The sequence below is a fragment of the Cyprinodon variegatus genome, unplaced genomic scaffold (assembly GCF_000732505.1).
Source record: "Cyprinodon variegatus isolate N-32 unplaced genomic scaffold, C_variegatus-1.0 Scaffold48, whole genome shotgun sequence".
Lineage (NCBI taxonomy): Eukaryota > Metazoa > Chordata > Actinopteri > Cyprinodontiformes > Cyprinodontidae > Cyprinodon > Cyprinodon variegatus.
In genome coordinates this window covers 461982-479132 of record NW_015150501.1, presented here as the reverse complement: position 1 = coordinate 479132, position 17151 = coordinate 461982, and the positions used below count along the sequence as shown (strand labels likewise).

Below are 17151 nucleotides of genomic sequence, written 5' to 3'. Positions count from 1 at the left end.
ATTATTATTAAGACCCCTGGTCTAGAATAAAACTGACAAGAAACAGAATTCCATTTTTTTTTTTTTTTTTGGTCTTTTATTAAGTTTTTACAGCAAGTCATTATTAACCGCTAGCACTGGTCCTTTGCTTTCTTAACTGCATTCTGCTCAACCTTCATGACATTTTCTATAAGTCCTTCTAGCTTCTTTCTGCTGACATGTTCTATAGAAATCAGAATCTAATTTACAAGGCAGATAGTATTACCTGATATTAATATTACCTATATGTTGAATGATGCAGGTAAAAGTAAAATAAAAGTTGGTTTTCAGAACAGGACTTACACAAAGCACATTTTAATTCAGTAAATTGAAATGCCATTTCAATACAAAGGTTAGGTGGGAACAAAGCATTAGAGGTTTTATAATATTTAGAAAAAAAAATACAAAAACCAATCTTTCATTTGGACCAATACTTGCATAGAACACTGCCGTCTGGAGAGGAACGTTGTATTTACACCCCGGAACCCATCCAGTAAATTTGTACTGTCTTTAAAATAGAGCAACAATATTCATGATTAGACAATTTGAAATTATGTAGATTAGTTGCAGATCTGCAGTTTTCTGACTTTTAATATTTTACCTCACGGGTAGCATTTTTTGTAATATTTAAAACTTTTCATGACCAACTTTTTTTCAAGTTTTCTATTGGACTATACTTCTGATTAAGATATTTAGAGCTTTTTTTATACTAATTTCAAGCTTAGGTCTTGTTGTGCATAATCAACATCAGCAAAGTTTGCAGTGTGTGTCCTTAAAAAGAAATATGAGGAAAGGAGACTTGAAGACAAAAGAGAATTGACCACACCTAAAGCATATCTATGCTAGATAGACAGAACCTGAAAGTACAAATCTCCAAGATAAGGACTTAATTGGAGAAAATAACATAAGCATATTGGGATAGGAGTTTTGGTCTATGTAACTGTGACAATGTGTTTCAAAATGTTGTATTGGATCTTAAAGATGAAAAAAAGGGAAGACTTCAAGTAAACAAAATTAAAATCTTAAGCAAAATAATATTTTGGGACTGTTAAACTACCCTTTACTATGACAATTATAAAACCTGGATGTATTTCTTTTATTTTCTTCAAGTACAAGTGAAACCATTTACATCACAGAATACAGGAAAAAATACGCTGAAAAAAACAACTAGAGAAAATGAAGCATTAAGCTGTTATCATCTACTGAGTAAGGTATGAAGTGAAATTCAAAAACACTCCCGACAAAATTGGAAAAAAAAACATCATAGTCTTCAGCAGTATTTATTCTCAAATTTAGATAAAGAATATATAAATGTTGTGGATGTTTTCCTCTAAACTAACTTAACTAACATATTATAATAGTAAGGAGTGCAGAAAGCGCTCTCACTGCCACTCCATATGTTTTACAGTAGAAGCAAAAGCAGCATCTGAAAAGTTTTGGTCAAGCACAAGTTAAAAAAAAAAAGGTGTACAACTAAAAATGTAAAACTATTCCTTATGTTTGGGGTAACAATTACCCCAAATTAAGCAGCCAGGAAATTTTAAACACTGAATAATGGACAGTTATTGTTGGTTTGTATCAAAACATAATACACAGTTTACCAAACTTTTGAAATCATTTGGGGAGATTATATACAGTGCCAGCTACATTCATTGATACCCCTGATAGGGATCAGTAAGAAAAAAAAAATGGAAATAATTTTTTGAAGCCTTTTTTTAATGCAGTCAAATTGAAAAAAAATGTATTCCAAGTATTTTTATTCAAATCTCACATTACTATTCAACAAAATCGCCAATAATTATCCTCCCCTCTGTTAACACCTGCACATTGTGCTAATAGAGAAATTTACGGCCAACCTTTAATGAAATTAGCGCGTACAGAGCAATCTCAGAACACCGGTCCCCTTTCTTTAATATGCCAGCTCACTCTATGTCTTCTAAAGGATTTAGGGGTTGGAATTAGGATGGCAAATTTCTGCAGATCAACAATTTCTGTGTTGGAGAAAAAAAGGTCAATATCAGAAGCAGACTGCATTGAGTACAAGATTACAACTAGAGGTATCAAAAGTATTAATGTTAATTACTCAAATAGAAGTATAAATCCTGTTTAACCCTTTAAAAGCAGTTAGAGTATAAACTTAAGCTTTTTACTCAAGTAAAAGTACTTAAATATAAAAGTAAAAGTAATGCAGGAAAAAAAAATTAAAGAAAGAAAGCACTAAACCTTATACTACACTTCTCTATTAAAGGAAAAATTTTCTACAATTTTGAATAACTTCCTTATACTTTATTTTCTTAGCTTTATAACCAATAGTAACAGTGTCAAAGGTGACTTTGTATCTTCCTGAAAAGCTACTTATTTTGGTATGTGGCGAACAACAAGTTAGTGCAGTACTGAGTCCAACCACAAAGAAATTCATTGTCTGGATGAAATAAATTAGTTTAGTGGTTTTTATTTTTTTCAAATACAAACAGGCTGTAAGGAAAATGAGCTTAAAGGAAACAGTCTATTTAGAAAAAAAAGGATGGATGCAAGGAGCAGAAAGTGGAGATAATTGCAAAAAAAAAAATGTAAGAAGTAAAAAGTTGTCTAAAAAATAATTACCAGTACAGTATAGCAAGCCAAAATTTCTACTTAAGTAACATAACGTATTTGTACTTTGCTACTTGACACCTCTAATTACATGTATAAGTATTCATCAGGTGTGGCCTGACAAGTTTCTATGGTTTTCATACATAAATGTGGAGTTGTGCCAAGTAGGTGTCTCTTTACTTTGCTGCTAGCAGAAACATTATGCAGCATCCAGCTGTTAAGAGACAATAACCACAAGATTTTTTTTTTTACATTAAAGTTGTATTTCAAAGTCTGTGACATCAAGGTGCAGTTGGAGTGCAAAACAGTCCCATAGCATCACAGTTCCTCTGCTGGCAGGAGCTGCTTTTTCTTTTTGAAAACTCCCTGGAAGGTTTAATCTTATTTCATGTTTACATGTGTGCTAGCAGGACAGAAAATTATTTTTTCTTTCATATATTAATATCCCTACTGGCTGTAATGTAGCCAGCTTCTAATAGTCGTTCTGGAGATGCAGATGCCCTAATTTTGCATCTCTATTACAATCCTGAGAAACTGTTCTTTCATTACATTTCACCTGTGACTGAATGCACCTGTAGGGTAAAGAATATCAAGTCCTCGATCAGCCTCTATTACAAGAGGATATGGAAAGTAATAGATCACTAAATAAAATTTAATAGTCTATCTGGTCAATTATCAAAATTGTAAATGAATTTAAATGCTTCAGTTAGACTTTTAACGTTACCACCAATTGTGCCACTGTTGATTTAGTAAAAAACAACTAATCCTACCCGAACATGTGCTCAGATAAGATGCTCCAGTGTAGATTCATTAGTTTTGTTTTTACAGATCTCTATAACTGGGTGCCAATGATTGTGATTTGTAAAGTAAAAACCATTGTGAAAACGTTCAAGTTGAACAACAATTGCACTACTAATTTCAATGATCTTTACATCTTTTTGACCTTATGGGTTAAAAAAAAACCCAAAAAACTTTCACCTGAAAGATCCAATAACCATTAAAAAAAAAACATAATTATTGTACAAACTTTTTTTCTGTCTTTTACTTTGGGGGAAAATAAAATAAAACAAACTAATAGATTTTCATAAACTTTGGTTTTTTTTGTTTCCTCTGCTCTGTACACGTGCCACAAGGCTGTATTCACTGCCACTGTATTAGAGCTGAAAATTAACGTTTTCGGTCAAACAAGCTGTTTACAAAGATTAACCTGCAGCAAGGGTTGCCTAAACATCTTGGTGCTACTTGCACAATCATTCAACCACTGCCATCAGTTCAGCAGAAACATGAGTCATCGCTATTTTACATTCTTTTTATACCATAAAAAAAAAAAAAAACTTTTCCTTTCCAAATAAGTTTGAATCCCTTTGTTTTAAGGTAAAGTAGAACTAAAGCTGAAATGTTTTGACTATGAGAGGAATATCAGCCTTCAGCCTCTCAGGTACCACATCCTTCTTTGAGGCACAAGTCTAGAATACAAGCAAGGTTTTAGCAGGGGACTGACGTAATCCAGGCAAAGAAAACACACTTGTGTGCACCAGTAACTTTATCTAAGCTTTCAAAGCGCAACATGTGTCACACAGCGAAAAATGAATGTCAGGTTTTTAATATTCAAAGGTCACATAGGTAGTAAGTGGTCGTCTCTCTCTTCTGGTTCTTCCTCTAAAGCTTCACTGGTCACTCCTCTGTAAGCTGGAGCTTCCTCTCGGTTTCTGGAGCGGCACACAAAGTCGCAGCCGTCCTGTAAACAGTGAGTCAAGTTCACCTTGAATGTTAAAGGAAAATAAGAGAACATCCTTCACTGCATCACACCCCTTTAACTTTTTTTTTTAATGTAATGGATGACACACCAGCCTAACCTTTTGAGGAACCACATGTTGAATTAAACGCCTTGATTTTTTATTAAAAAAATAATAATTGAACTTTCTGTCCATTCAGTTTACAAAATTGAGCTCAAGCTCAGTCAAACTGGATATTTCAGCCTTGATATTGACTGGGCCTTTCTAACGCACTGATTTCTTTCATTTTAGCTCTGACTGTTCATTTAGGGTTTTGTTCTTGGAGTATTAATGGAAATTACACAACAGATTTTGATGTTTAAAACAGCAGTTAAAACTAGGGTCGGGCATTATGGACCTTAAAATGTTGTCATACAACCCGAATAATGATAAAAGTGAGGATAAAAAAAACATTCAACATTATTTCTTCACAGTCTTTCTTAGGCAACTGTATGGCTGTGATAATATGTCATAGTAAACAGTAACAAATACTACTCCCGAAAAATATAGTTTAAAATAGCCTCCTTCAGTTACATAAAGAAGTGGGATTTATGTTGTTACAAATCCCACAGTAACTGCATTTAATCATTCAAAATGAGCAATTCCTCAATTGAAAAAAAGAAAAGAAAAATGCTAATATTCAAACCTTTTTTTGGGTAGTTCATTAATCCTTATGTATTGTTTAGGCAATGAATCTAAATGCCTACTAAAATAATTTTTCTTTCCTTTAGTTGGTCTGTTTTATAACACCCCATTAAAATTAATTGAACTTTGCGGTTACAAAGGTACTAAATGTGGAAATATATGGGTGATTAAAGCTCTTTTGGGATTTGTAACACATCTTACCGCTGTAAGGTTCCCAACTTCCACCCAGAAAGCATAATTAGGGAACTGCTCCATTCCTTTGGCTCCAACAATCAGCCGCTGGTACAGAAAACCTCCAATAAGGTAAATTGCCACAAGGCAGAACCCACTGAAAGAAGAAAAACCTTATAATCATCATTTCTTATTGCAGTGTGACAAGTGCTTTGCTTGTCATAGTGGAAATAGCTTTACATACATGATAAGTATTATGGAGCCAGCACTGAGCCGGGATTGAACTACAGGACACACCGCACTGGAGTCCATCTCGAAGAGGTAAAAGCAATCATTCTGCTTTTTATTGTCCTCCAGAACCACCGTTAACTTACCCTAGGAATAAAACAACAAGATACAATGAGGTTTTCTGACTTTCTCCAAAAAAAAAAAAAAAAAAAAAAAAGAAACATTTCCAGGCAGGAAAAGTTACATAGCAATGACTGTGAAAAAAATGTCACCTTCACTGGAAACAAAAGTGCTAATCAATTACTGAAAGCAAAATTACGTGCATATAGAGCATGTTAGCGCACGTTTCTCAACATTTCACCCCGCTTACAATTCTGAGTCATTGTATCAAACAACTATCAGTGTTTTCATAAGCCTAAAAAAGTAAGAGAGCTGTGTGAGAAACCTGAAACAACATAGCACCATGCACCCCCCCCTATCAGCATTTATTTTACCGCTTCTGTGTTTTTGTCACAGGAGATCATGATAATGGCCTTTCTAGGTTCCTTGTTGCAGTGGTTGTCATATGGATCCCCATTACTGTAGATCAGCATTACCCAGTCACCTGAAAGATCAGACAAAAAGAAAAAAAAAAAAAAGAGAAGAATGAATGAATGTCTTTGATTCTTTTGAAGCCTGTAGTTTGATGCATTTTATTAAGAACAGCCAAACAAAAATTCTGATTAATTAAAGAAGAATTTTCATGTGTTGCAGAGTCTTACTGCCTCCAATAGCTTTGGTTGAGTCATAACGGCCAATAACTGTTGGCTTCTCCTGTGCTTTCAGGTTAATTTGAATGACTCCGGCTCCAGGAACACCTCCTGCGTTTCCACACACCTGGAACACGTATCGGTAGCTGCTAGTGTTGACTGTGACGTCCACTGTAAAGCTGCCAAGATAGGAGCACCATCAAGTTAACTATGATGTGATTAGATTTGATTGGAAATGATTTGAATTTTAACATTTTATTACTTCAAAGAGACTGTGCATGTGGTACCAAAGCCTTACTTCTGGTTGGCCAGTGGTTCCAGGTTATTAAGGGCTTTGCTTTCAGACTCAGACTGAAAGGGCAGTTTGCAGGCCTTAGTGCCATCCCCAGCGAACACACCCATCCTACACAGCACCAGCTGAATGGAAAGGACCCACAACACGACGAAGCTTCGTCTGGGAAATCTAAGCAGCTGGAACAGAAAAAGAAAGTTATTGAAGCAAATCTTCAAATTAACATTAATGAAAGCTTTTTAATTTTCCCTTTAAATAAAATGAAAAATAAATAATCTAAACTGCATTTAATTTATTCTCCAAGTGAACTCAATGTTTAAATTAATTTAGGGCTGCAGCTAATGCTAATTTTGCTAATTGATTAATCTGTAAATATTTTTTTCAATTACTCAATAATAATTGAATAGAAAAAAATCCTCAAAGACGTTTTTATTACAGAATTAAAACGAGGTGAAACTGTTCTGGATAGAGCATATTGATAGATGAAAAATTTTTTTTGTCCTATAAACAAAATATTACTTTTCTTTTTAACAACATTGGCATATTTACTGCTCTAAATGGACGGCTCGGTCGGGTAAACACATGCTTTAGAGTCTCTATACTCTAGTTAATGATTAATCAATTACTAAATTAGTTGACGATTATTTCAATTATGGATTAATCCCAATTAATGTGATTCATTGTTTTAGCAATAAACTAAATTAAATGATAAATTAAATTACTTTTTACATTTAAAAGATGTCCCAGCAAAAAGTGACTAAAATTCATTTTAAAATGTCAAATTAGAAAATGTAAACGTAATAATAGAAATGCTCAGAATAGAAAGTACTAATAGATTATCCAGACTACATTTTTTTTTATTTTATTTTCCAAGGCAATTTATTCTGTAACTTAAGTAAAATTAGGAAAGGAATGTTTAACATTGAATTTTAAAATACATATTCAAAAAAGTTTATATTTTGAATAGAAAATTTTGCACATTAAACATTAAAGGAAATATTTTTTTTTATTTCAAAGTCAAAGCTGCATTTTTTTGACCAGAACATAAAACAATCTACACTGCATTTTCATTTCGTTCTCGAAGGGCGCTCATGATAAATGATGAAAAAAAAAAGTCTAACCTTTCATTTTCAAAAGATGAACTAGCAGAAAGTCACCAAAATTAATTCATAATTTGCTCATCTTTAAAATTGTATTACCAAAACTGCTTTTTCATTTTAAGGTTTATGTTTTTTTCACTCATAAACTATGCTATTTGATCATCCAAACGTTTTCATTTTCATCTTCAAGACAACTTATGGTGCCAGAATAAAGGAGAACATTTAGAGGAAGCTGCTTTTTCGTTTTCATGCCCCCGCTAGAAGTGTTCTGTAAATCAATTTGAATCTGCAATTTCAAGCACCACATGAGAGAAAAGTCTGTGTCAGTATTAAAAGTTGATCAACAGGCTTGAGTCAATAAAATCAACTATCACATGTTCCTTTCTTATTTTAGTCTTCATGTAAAGACGCTGATACTGTGGCTTTTTTTTTTTTTTTTACCAAAGGTTGTCTGTGAGATGCTAATGCACCATGTCTATTTTTTGATCTAGTTACCATTTAAGTAAAGGGTCTACTAGCACTAGCTTAACACAAGTTTGATTGAAATAAAATATATAAGAAACTAATTTGACAGCAGTGGGTTGGTTAATGGTAATAAGGCAAGTTTATTTGCACCATGTCAACTCCCTCTATAGGATCTAATTTGTGAGTTTGCCAGTCCGATCCAACTGCGACGTGGCCATTAATCCAAGTACATCCATAACTGCCAGCTTATTTATATACTGTAACACTTCTAAAGGAATAGAAAAACAGAGCCAGGTGCTGTACAAAGGGCCACAATAAATAGGAATTTTAAAAAGCAACAACATGAACACAGTTATACATAATGATCTCATGTACAATGCAGCTAAGTTTATATTAAACATTCAGAGACAAAGGTTTTTAAAAAGCACATTTGAGATTTTCCTCTGGTCTTTTTGTGGTGTGGACATTAATTCTAAAAAATGACGGCTTCAAGATAAAGCTGAGACAACACAAGCAGGTGACAAGGCACCCTGGGACTCATGGTCAACAGACATCAATCAATTTAACAGTTTTCACTATGATTGTTGTAGATATAACACAATTTTTTTGTATTACTATAATTACAACTTTTTTTTTTTATTCACAGGACTTTGCCCTTGCGGTTAGTGAGCAGGGCATCTGCACCACAGAAAAGCCAACCTCAGACGTCACACTTGAACCCCGGGCATACGAATCATCGAATACTAGCCCCTAGTTCCTGAAGTTCATCATTACGCAGACGGATATGTATGAAGTCGTGCACATATGCTGGTATAAGACACTTTACTCATGATGCAATAATGCATTCAGGTTATCCTGAGCTATCTCTATAGTTATGTTGCTATAGGCTTAGACTGCTGGAGGACATAGGGACCCCTTTTCGTCATCCCACTTCATTATATCTCTTTTCTTCCATTCTGCAGAAGTTTTTAGTTCAACCTTTAACTTAATGCTCTCCTTTTTCTCATCATAGTAGCTTCATCTGGTCTATTTCTTTTCGTCCTGGATTGAAATATCAGCTGTGCTCCTGCATCTCTGTTTATAGATATTTATAGCTTGCCCTGTTTCCAGTGTAGTCCCGTTTCTTTAACTGTGACTAACAGAATTCGGTTGGAGCTACCCTGCCTAGCTGTGTCTATCCCCTGACAGAGCCACCTTTGGAGCTAGTTAACTATTACCGTTTGTATCTCTGTTTCGTTCTGTATGTCTGCTTCTGTCTCCATGAACCCCAGTCAGCCTAAGCAGATGGCCACTCACACTGAGCCTGGTTTTGCCGGAGGTTTCTTCCTATTACAAAGCGAGTTTTCCACTTTAATGTCTCTACAGGCAATGCTTGGTGTAAGGGACTGTTCAAGAGTCAATGAGTCAATGCAATCAGCTGGTTTTCCATAGATAGAAACATTTGAACCAATCTGACTGTTTGATCTGGTTGAATTGTCTCTGTAAAGTGCCTTGAGATGACATGTGTTATGAATTGCCGATATAAAAATAAACTGAAGAGAAGTTTGTTGATGTTAACAAAGAAGGCTGTGCTTATACATCATGTCACTCAAAAGATTGTTTGATTCCTTTTAGCACCTTAATGCCAATAAGGAACCCTGCTAACTCCCTACGCTTAAGGAAATATGATAGAAAGCACACAGGCTCCTTTTCCTGCCTCCTTCCTTACTGCCAGCATTAATTGGACAACGCTAAGTCCTTGCCATTTTGATGAATTCAGATGACGCATCAGATGTATGTTAGCTTGTCTATGAGTAGCACATTGTCACAAAAAAAAAACATTACTTGCCAATTAAGCATTTTCTGATTCTAAGATTTCTTGTTTGCTGGGGCATCAATCTGCTCCCTAAGGGTTAGTTTAAACCAGAGGACAACTTTCCACTACAATGGGACTTTAATTGGTCATTTCCTTTTATTTTATTTGCTGGTCTTCTACAAATTAATACTTAACATTTCAAGAAAAGTATTTTTTAATTATTGCAACTAGCCAGAATAATTAAAAGCATATGCTTACATGTCTGACTATGTATGGAATTGATGTGGAATATTTGGAATATGGAATATGTGGAATATAACAACATTTCTGATCAAAATTAATCTTTAAATGATATGCATTTAAATTCTCCTCCAAAATAAAACAGATAACAATCGGACAGATTTTCTAATCATTTTAGATTTAAATCATAATCTTAATTGAAACCACACTGATTACAATTTCCATAAAGCTTAGGCAACCATGACAGCTACACATGACTGCAAACAATGGTTGTCAGGTCATCAGACAGGCTCGTGCTTTTAAAATGAAGCATGTCTATTTTTCTTCACGTGATAAACCCACATTTTCGAAAAGTTACAGTTTATAAAACTTAAACTTGTATCGGTGTCATCCACTTACCTTCATGGCTTCTTTTTCTTTAAATCGGTTTCCTGTTTAATTCGAGCCCACTGTTTAAAATAAAGGCAGAATAAGTTGCAACGAGCTTCCTTACGCTAACCTCGCTTCCTGGTTCAGTGAATTAGCACCAAAGTGCGCTTGTTTCATGCAAACAATATGAAATCACAGTGGACTTTAGGAAGCAAAGCTAACGCCGTTGATTTTATCAAGGAGAGTTACCAGGTTATCTTATGAGGGTTTGTTGAAAGTGTGATATTCTTAGAGATGCTAACAGGCTACAGACAGCGGCGTAATGCGGAAGTGAAACTACACACAAAACACGCGCACGTGACTGGGAGGAACTCGACCAATGACTGTCCTCTGCCTGCCGCGTCAGCTGACAGGGGAGCGCTACGGGTGGGGAAAAGGGAAAAAAAGTTCTGATTAATATCCTCTTAGTAAAACCAAGCAGCGAATATTTTCCCATTACACGCTTTTCGTCAAATAGTTGTCTGACTCTTGGCATTGATGAGCTTTAATCAGTTGTTATTTAGATAGACTTCACCAAATCTCTACAGTAACTCTTCAACAACTGTTTATTAACTAACAGTAAGTTGAACTTTCTGTTTTGTGTTTAAGAACTTACTAAGTTCTTAAACACAAAACAGAACAGAATTAGTCTTTTATTTGTAATTTTCAATACTTTCAATCTTGTAGCCTTGAACATCGGTTGTGATTTCTGTTTTTCATGGGGCTTCAGCGTACAGTGCACCTCGCCATGGTGTCGTCATTCCTTACCATGGCCGGTTCTAGACAGGGGCCAATGGGGGCCCCTGTTATGGCCCCTGTATTGAAGACATAATACTTAAAAGAAATTCTAATGATTATATGCATTGGAACAGACATGGTTGCTGATATATCCATTGGATCTATTTTATTCTTTTTTTCTTAACAAATTCTGTTTTACTAATTTTTCAGAAACAATAAGGTGATAGCTACAGTGGTATTGAGATAGGATCCCAGTTTTCATCTGTTAAATGTTTTTTTCTTCACAACAAATAAGATGAATTTAACTGTTTTTCTTGAGTTCTAATTAAAATTTTTATAGAAAACGGTAGTTTTAACTTAAATTAAGTCAAAAATATGTAAAATTCCTAAATTCTAATTTTATATTGACCCCATAAGAAATATAATTTTTATTGAACCTAATTGAAAAGAAATTTAACTTCATGCAGCTCTCTTAATATATTTGAATCCCTTGCCCTGTTTTTTATTTTATGCTTTTCTGTGCCCCCATGAAAACACTCTGGGCCCCTGGTACATTTGGTCTAGATCCGCCACTGTTCCTCCCCTTCACTAGAGGTGGATATAATTTAGTAAATTCTGCTGTAAAATCAGTCCTATATTTTTGTTTTTTTATTCGAGGATTAAACCTCTAGTACCTAGAGGTAAACCTCTGGTAACTATGTGACTGCCAGAGAGTAACCCAGAGAAACTTATCACACTGATCCAATCAGCTCTTTGGACAGATACGCTGCACAGGTTTCACCAGCAACCTCCTCCTCCCACCCTGCTCTCTCTTGTTGTCTGCGCAATCGAAGTAGTTCTAATCCACACATAGTGCACGAATTATCGTACAGTCCGCTCTCACTCGCATTAAAAAAAAAAACTCCACCTCGCATAGTCTAAAATCCGGGAACATTTGAACAACTATTTATCAGAAAAACTTGGAACTTGGGATGTCTGCAGGGTTTATCATCATATTCCCTAAACACGTTAATGAGAAAATTATTTTAGGAAAACCTGTAAGACAATTTACTTTACTAAACACATTATAGCATATAATATAATAGAAAATCCCTTTATTCTCCCACNGAGGTGGATATAATTTAGTAAATCCTATATTTTTGTTTTTTTATTCGAGGATTAAACCTCTAGTACCTAGAGGTAAACCTCTGGTAACTATGTGACTGCCAGAGAGTAACCCAGAGAAACTTATCACACTGATCCAATCAGCTCTTTGGACAGATACGCTGCACAGGTTTCACTAGCAACCTCCTCCTCCCACCCTGCTCTCTCTTGTTGTCTGCGCAATCGAAGTAGTTCTAATCCGCACATAGTGCACGAATTATCGTACAGTCCGCTCTCACTCGCATTAAAAAAAAAACTCCACCTCGCATAGTCTAAAATCCGGGAACATTTGAACAACTATTTATTAGAAAAACTTGGAACTTGGGATGTCTGCAGGGTTTATCATCATATTCCCTAAACACGTTAATGAGAAAATTATTTTAGGAAAACCTGTAAGACAATTTACTTTACTAAACACATTATAGCATATAATATAATAGAAAATCCCTTTATTCTCCCACAATTGGGAAATTCTGGTGTTTACAGCAGCAAAAAGATTATGGAAAAATTGTCAAACAAATATGGACCTTAGAAAGTGTATAAGAATGAAATAATAGTGAAGAGTTACAGTACAATAAAATAATGTACTGTAAACTGTTTTAACAATATGAATACTGTGCACCTGTAGAATAAATAACCAATATCCAGCTATGGACATTTTTACAGTAATGGATATTTAGACTTATAAAGTCTTACAGCTGCTGAGAGGAAGGATGCGTGATAACGCTCCCTGGTGCATTTAGGGTGCAGCAGTCTGTCACTTAATTAGACACCTTACTTTGGTCCAGGTTCATTTCTTTAATTTCTTAGTAAACTGGACTGGGTCTGTTGTATGTAGGGCCATTTTAACAATTTTGAAAATTAAATATGTGGTTATTTATTTATTTAGTATTTATTTATGTATTCTTTTTTACAATTCTGTCAGAATTGGGCCTCCATACTTTTGTCCTGTGTTACCCAGCATAGTCACCTAGTCAGAGAAATCTGTTTGTGGAATCACTTTAGTCACACTCCATGTAGATAAACTTTATCCATCTGTGGTCAGTTTAGTTTGCTAAATTAAATCAACAGCTTTTTGTGATTCAGCTGTTGACAGAAAATTAATTTTTGAGGCCTTTTACATCTTTAATTACAATAAATTATCAAGTTGCAGCATCTGCTATGACCCTGACAAACTAACTTTTTGTTTTTTTAATACACTTTTAGAAAGGTTTATTTTCAGGCTAGCTTTGTCTGCAAGGTACATGAACTAATCTAACTAGCAACAGACAAATATGCACTCATTTTCAAAGCTTTCCACATTATGAACTAGCAGAGTAGAATTACTCTCTTCAAAAAATTACTTTGTAATCTACCCAGACAATCAAAGAAACCTTTCATTAAATCGAAACATTAATAAAAATAGCATGTTTCAAAGATCAACAATTGTACTCAATTAACTGGTGGTGGAATTATATGCATGTACTGTATAGCATTGCACATTTTGTCATGTTCAAATCCAAAATTTTATTGTGTTGAGATACTGTATTCGGCTTTTGTGAAGAATGATTTTTCTTACAAATCTAAAAGTGAAAAGTGTGGTCTACATTTTTTGTTAAGCCTCCTCCAGTGCAAACAAGTTTCTTAAGAAATCACCTACTTAGTAGGAAACAATCTACTTGTTCTTTAGAGTAAATCCTACTGTTCTTAGAAAGCTTCAGGTGGTTGTTAAAGAAGATTACTGAACAAAAAGCATAATTTATACCAAGGATCAGAGGAGACAGGTCTGCTTTAGATTGCATCTTCAAAGCACTGTGTGCCTGTGGATAACTGCTTGGGAATCTACTTTAAGCTTTCAGCGCTGATACCAGTATGGCCAGTTTACTCTTTCCAATTGCATCAGCACTTTTTCAATGTTCCAACAAGGTTAAAAACAACGGCTGCTTTTTAGTCAGCTGTATTTACTGGTTCTCACTTATCAACATTAATCTGAACAAAATACCCACTTTTAACCTCTTTGGAGTTTAATCACACAAGAACAGTGGAATTCCCTTTTGTATTGAGTCAACGACCCAGTTTGCAAACTGCAAGATCAATAAAAAGACAAGATTAAGGAGGAGAAGGGCAGACCCTTAACAAACCACTCAAAGGCAAACAGCAGAATTTTTGCATTAAATAGCACTTTGTTCTTTTTACTTGTAAAACAATCTTATTGTATTTAGTCAATATAGAACTGAACATTAACCATTAAATGTAACCTATAAAGGGTTTGTCATCTTAAAAATACCTTATGTTTAAATGTGATGATTAATACTACAAAAATAACATGTCACTTTTATGCAGAAGATATATTTTACCTATGGTTTCAAAATAAAACGGATCAAAATAATTTCATAGTAATGGAAAATATATTTCAGTGACAAGTAGATGTTAGTAGTAGCCTATATACCTAAAAGTAACAATTCAAGCAAGACAGCAAACACTGATTTTCAGAATCACAAAAAGCTTTATTTTACATGTAAGAGGGAATTGGTAGAAGGTGCTACACTTAGACGTATGGTACACAGAAATATACAATTTCCTTAAATCATAAACCAAATACTTTTAATTATCAAGGGTCAAAATACACATGTAGTAATTTCAAAAGAATTGGAATTGTTTAACTGGAGTCTGTTTCTTGTTAATTGGAAAAAAATTATGCAACATTAGAAAAACTGTAATGGTGTGTTAAATATGAATGAGTCTATCAGTGTTTATTTACTAGATATATTCCTGAGTAACTTTAGATTAAGTAATAATTTTATCTATGAATGTCATCAATAAAAGCCATAGGGCAGGTTAACACAGAAAGAAACCAGGTGATGCTCTGCTGATGCAGAATGAGTTAACCAGATGATGGGGTTTATTTGTCAGCTGTAATGACAGCTTGAACAAGTTTTGAATGAACAGAATAACTAAGTAAAATATTTAAATGAAAATTAGATAAAAACCAATACCACAATAGTTAAAAAAAGATTTTTCAATGTAATAAATTTAGATTTTAACAAAGGTTCAAATATTTAACATTTACTACCATTTGAATCTCTTAAAGTTATCAAGGATTTTTTTATTTGATTTATTTATTAGAGTTGGCTTCTCTAAATTGTCCTTAGGTGTGAGTGTGTGTGAATGGTTGTTTGTCCTGTGTGTCTCTGTGTTGCCCTGCGATGGACTGGCAACCTGTCCAGGGTGTACCCCGCCTCTCGCCCATTGACTGCTGGAGATAGGCACCAGCACCCCTCGCGACCCCAATTGGGACAAGCGTGTAAGATAATGGATGGATGGATGGATGGATGGATTTATTAGAGTTATTATTGAATATAGTAATAGCTAGCAAAACTAATTCATTACAATTTGAAACCTCTCACTATTAGGCAAGGCGTTGCACTTATTGATTTGAAGGGAATCATGGTAAATCATAAACTGATTTTAAGCATGGTACGAGCAACGTAACAGGATATACAATAAAACTGAGCAAAGGTTATGAACAGGTGAACCAAAAATAATATAACTGAATCAGCTGTTGGACCTTGTAACCGCCTAGAGGTGTGGAACTGTGTTTGAGAAATTCAAAGAGTGTAACTGATTATGTCTTCTTTATAAATGCAAGCAAACTTTAGTTTCATTTAAAGTTTTTACGTGAATATTGTGCCTCATGTCACTATTCATACTTCTTGAACCTTTTTTTCCATTTGAAATTGCTCTCATTGGTTAACATTTTATTGATATCTTATGTAATAGATCAACACAAAGAAAAGGAAGATTGTGAAGATTTATAGATTACTGGAAAAATATTTAGAAATAAAACCTGAAAAACACAGCTGACAGTTGAGATAAAGCTATTGAGATGTATAGTTAAGTGAGTAAAGCATAGTTAGGTTACAAAACAATATCGCAAGTTTTAAATGTCTCTTAGAGTGCAACCAATTTATAAAAAAACAAGAGTGCGATGCAACTGCAAAACTACCGAAAAAATTCTAGGTGTCCTTGAGCTGATATGCCGAGGGTTTATTACATAGTAGCTCTGAAGACGCTGCAGAATTCTATGAAGAAAATTGTTGATTGGGGAACTTAATGTTTAGTCAAATAAATCTTGTCAATTTTAAATATGTAAAAGGGTCTGAAAAAGTGCAGTTTTCAGATTTCCAAAAACAGTATAGGGAATGAATCAAAGAAATCATAGATGGTCTTTGAGTCATTTTAGACTGCAGTTGCATTTACTGTACTACGCGCAAAACGTCACATATGGACAAAAATGTATCCCCCTCTTTAGCCAACCAGACTATGAAACATGTTGGTAAAGCATCATGCAGTGGGATTGTTTATCTTATCAGCAACAGGGATCCTGGTCCAAGTTGATGACAAGATCAATGAGGTGCATACAGAAACTTGGTAGAGACTTTAGGTCTTGGTGTCAAACTTGGGGCCCGTGGGCAGAATCCAACCTGCCAAAGCATTTTATTCACCCCTTAAGGGTTCAAAAGGCATGTCATGTCATAAAATAGCCAACAGCCCCCTGCCTTGATGTTATAGCCCTGAATTCATGCCATCTAGAACTTACCTGTGAAAACATATTTTCTTGTTTATTTATGGTCTTGTGGGGTGAATACCCATTGGACAAGAGTTGTAAGCATATGCCCACGTTGTGAAGGAATCACACCAGGTTTGTGCTCTTTTTTTCCTTTGGGGGAGTGTTGGCCTAGGGGTTAGAGAAGTGCACTTGTGCTCTGAGAAGGTTGCAAGTACCCAGTTCAATCCCTAAAGCCTGCACTCT

At 34.7% G+C, this 17151-nt stretch overlaps 1 protein-coding gene across 1 annotated transcript; it reads right to left on the bottom strand.

The window, feature by feature from the left end:
- Positions 1 to 2519: 2519 nt before the first annotated feature.
- Positions 2520 to 10779, bottom strand: m6pr (mannose-6-phosphate receptor (cation dependent)). The gene is made up of 7 exons (XM_015370706.1): positions 10470 to 10779; positions 6477 to 6649; positions 6191 to 6357; positions 5924 to 6033; positions 5446 to 5576; positions 5232 to 5358; positions 2520 to 4348 (listed from the first exon to the last, which is right to left on the bottom strand). The coding sequence occupies exons 1-7, from the start codon at positions 10473 to 10475 to the stop codon at positions 4226 to 4228; spliced, it is 837 nt and encodes a 278-aa protein (XP_015226192.1). The 5' UTR covers positions 10476 to 10779; the 3' UTR covers positions 2520 to 4225.
- Positions 10780 to 17151: the final 6372 nt, after the last annotated feature.

Coding starts and splice junctions, on each gene's coding strand:
- m6pr (XM_015370706.1), bottom strand. Junction 6,358..6,476: donor GAACCACTGGCCAACCAGAA/GTAAGGCTTTGG, acceptor CTATCTTGGCAG/CTTTACAGTGGACGTCACAG. Junction 4,349..5,231: donor AAGTTGGGAACCTTACAGCG/GTAAGATGTGTT, acceptor CACTGTTTACAG/GACGGCTGCGACTTTGTGTG.